This window comes from Eimeria tenella, genomic scaffold, assembly GCF_000499545.2.
Source record: "Eimeria tenella Houghton genomic scaffold, Eth_scaff1406, whole genome shotgun sequence".
In the NCBI taxonomy this organism is placed as follows: Eukaryota; Apicomplexa; class Conoidasida; order Eucoccidiorida; family Eimeriidae; genus Eimeria; species Eimeria tenella.
Genome location: NW_013543870.1, coordinates 1 through 2,532, shown reverse-complemented (window position 1 = coordinate 2,532; position 2,532 = coordinate 1). Strand labels below are relative to the sequence as shown.

Genomic DNA, 2,532 nt, shown 5'->3' with positions numbered 1-2,532 from the left:
GGGCTCCTCTAGTGATCCTGCAGACAGGAAAAATGTCAATCCGTGGACAATAAACTCCCTCACGTCTGCAGAACATACTACACAGGCATACGGGATGCAGGCCAAAGCGCTCGCTGCAGAACAAGCTTTCAAGCGCAGCACTGCAAGCCGAAACAGGCCGCCACCGCATCCGTTCGTTGTTGCAGAAGACGCTCTGCGTCGTCTTGTGGGGACACAAACCAGTCAAACTATTGTGGTTTCGGGGCAAAGCGGAGCCGGAAAAACCGAAACAAGCAAGCAGCTTATGCTTTTTCTCACCCACGTCTCCACTTCCTCGCAGGAACCAAGCGGGATTATCCCTGACAAAGCAGTCGGGATTAACAGCCATTGCTCTGCACCCAGAACAGTTGCTGAGCAACGAACTGAAGTTGCTGCACTTCTAAGTGGCGTTCAGACGCAAAACGAAGCAACAGAGCTCCGAAATCGAATTGTTTCTTGCAACGCAATCTTTGAGTCTTTCGGCAACGCTGCCACAAGAAGAAACCAGAACAGTAGCCGAGTTGGGCGACTCACACTTCTGCATTTCGACAATGGAGGTCTCTTGAGAGGTGGTAGTTTGAAGACGTACTTGTTGGAGGCTGCGCGGATTACGGCGCACAAGAAGGGCGACCGAAACTTTCACGTGTTCTACCAGCTACTGAGAGGTATGCCAACCACTCAACAATCGATCTATGTCAATGTCAACAAACCTGGAGCAGTATAGTTCTCCTGAAACAATACGCAAGAGAAACGCATCAGCATGCTCTGTTTGGTGATGAACTCTCCAATGTGTCAACTTAGCAAGAATGAAACCTAGTGTTATCTCCTGTGTCTTCCTGTGGCGTGAACCAGGAGTGAGCGACGAAGAACGCAACTTCATGGGATTGACAAAGAACACAAATGATTACCGCATATTGAGGCCTGGAAATTCTGACAAGTTTCTCCAGAAACTCTTCTCCAGAGAAGTTCAACCCGACGCAGTTCAGCAAAGTGACGGAGATGCCGATCAAGAAAGTGCTCAATTTCCTCTAGAAGTGGACCAGGTATGATGACATCGCACTGTCTAGGCTACCGACGTGCTTCTAAATGATGAATGGAATTGCGACAGGAAGGCGCTTCTCTGTCCAGCATAGCCGCTTCTTATATTTGACAAAACTTGCCCTCCGCGCTACAATTGTGGCCTATGATGCTGTTAAGCATGTGTGCGCAGAAAAATTTTAAATTATTGGTGGAAGCCTTCAGACGTGCAGAATTTTCGGTTTCTGAAATCAACGAGTTGCTGCAATTGCTGGCTGGGCTCCTCCACCTGTCCAATGCTACTTTTGTTAAGCGCAAAGGCGATTTCTTGGAGTTGCAGGACCAGGACTCAGAAGAGGCGATCAAAAAGGCAGGGTCACTGCTTGGAATAGATGTACATCAGCTCGAGGAATCTCTGAGGTGTCGTCACATGCTTTTGAAGGAAGATGTCCTCTTTACGTGTAGGAACGAACAGCAAAGCATAAGCGTTCGTTGCTCGCTAATCAAGTTCATTTACAGCAGACTATTTGGCTACATTGTACAGCGGCTTAATGATAGCGCTGCACGATACATGGGGGAAAGTGAAAAGCACCCGAAAAAGGGGTACGAGCACCGCAAGACAATTGGCAGTGAGTAGTCCATGTGACATTTGGCACTCTAGCAGCCGCAAATCATAATGCATTAAAGTTGGTGAGTTCAATGACGGCGCAGTAGACTCTCAGCATTGGCCCTGTACTCACCTCCAGTCAGACATTCTGCCACATCGCTGCATGTTTCGTGCAGTGGAAAAAGTTTGAAGATTCCGGTTTTTCCAGACCCATGTGTTGCCGTTCAGTCCTTGACATCTACGGCTTCGAGTCATTTGGTTTGGAAAATGGGTTGGAACAGCTTTGCATCAACTACGCAAACGAGAAACAGCAACAGCTGTTCGTCCAGCAGGTCATCGAGGAAGAAGTTGCCCTGTACATCCGAGAAGGAATTGCAAACCCTGCAGTGGCAGCTGGACAAAAGTTCAAGTCCCCTCTGCAAAGTGAACAATCAGATTCAAAACTCCAAGAACGCAGTCATCGAAGCGATCCGAATATCTCCTTCAAGGCGAATCTCCAGCGCACCCTCCTTTCAAGCCTGCCAGACACCTCTGCGCTGCTTAGAGAATTGCAAGAAGGAGTATTTAGACGCTTAGATGACTCATGCCGACTCTTGGCCCAGGGCCAGGCAAGAGACGACATTCACTTCTGGAAGGACTTGTTCGCTTACTGTGCCTCAATGAAAGAGCACTCGCAGCATCCCGCAGACAAGCACAACTCCCAAAAGACAGACCAGGAAATACTGACGCCGCGTGACCACCGCATTCTATTCTGTCTGAAAGGAACCAACGGGATGCAAGCAGCAGAAGCTGCTGCCAGCGGGAGGCTTCTGCAACACTTGGAGCAAGCCGACCTTAATCTTATTGGCCTTGTGGGAGCTCAACAGCTGGCATCTGTGGGTGCAGGAGGA

General features: G+C 49.2%; 2 protein-coding genes across 2 annotated transcripts; both read left to right on the top strand.

Moving 5' to 3' along the window:
* Positions 1–94: 94 nt before the first annotated feature.
* On the top strand, positions 95–1,672 carry ETH_00022890 (uncharacterized protein; the record flags this gene model as incomplete). The annotated part of the gene is made up of 3 exons (XM_013379089.1): positions 95–683; positions 871–1,061; positions 1,229–1,672. 3 exons carry the CDS (start codon positions 95–97, stop codon positions 1,670–1,672), a joined length of 1,224 nt encoding a protein of 407 aa, XP_013234543.1.
* A 237-nt stretch (positions 1,673–1,909) lies between these two features.
* ETH_00022885 (uncharacterized protein) lies at positions 1,910–2,218 on the top strand (the record flags this gene model as incomplete). The annotated part of the gene is made up of 1 exon (XM_013379088.1): positions 1,910–2,218. One exon carries the CDS (start codon positions 1,910–1,912, stop codon positions 2,216–2,218), a length of 309 nt encoding a protein of 102 aa, XP_013234542.1.
* Positions 2,219–2,532: the final 314 nt, after the last annotated feature.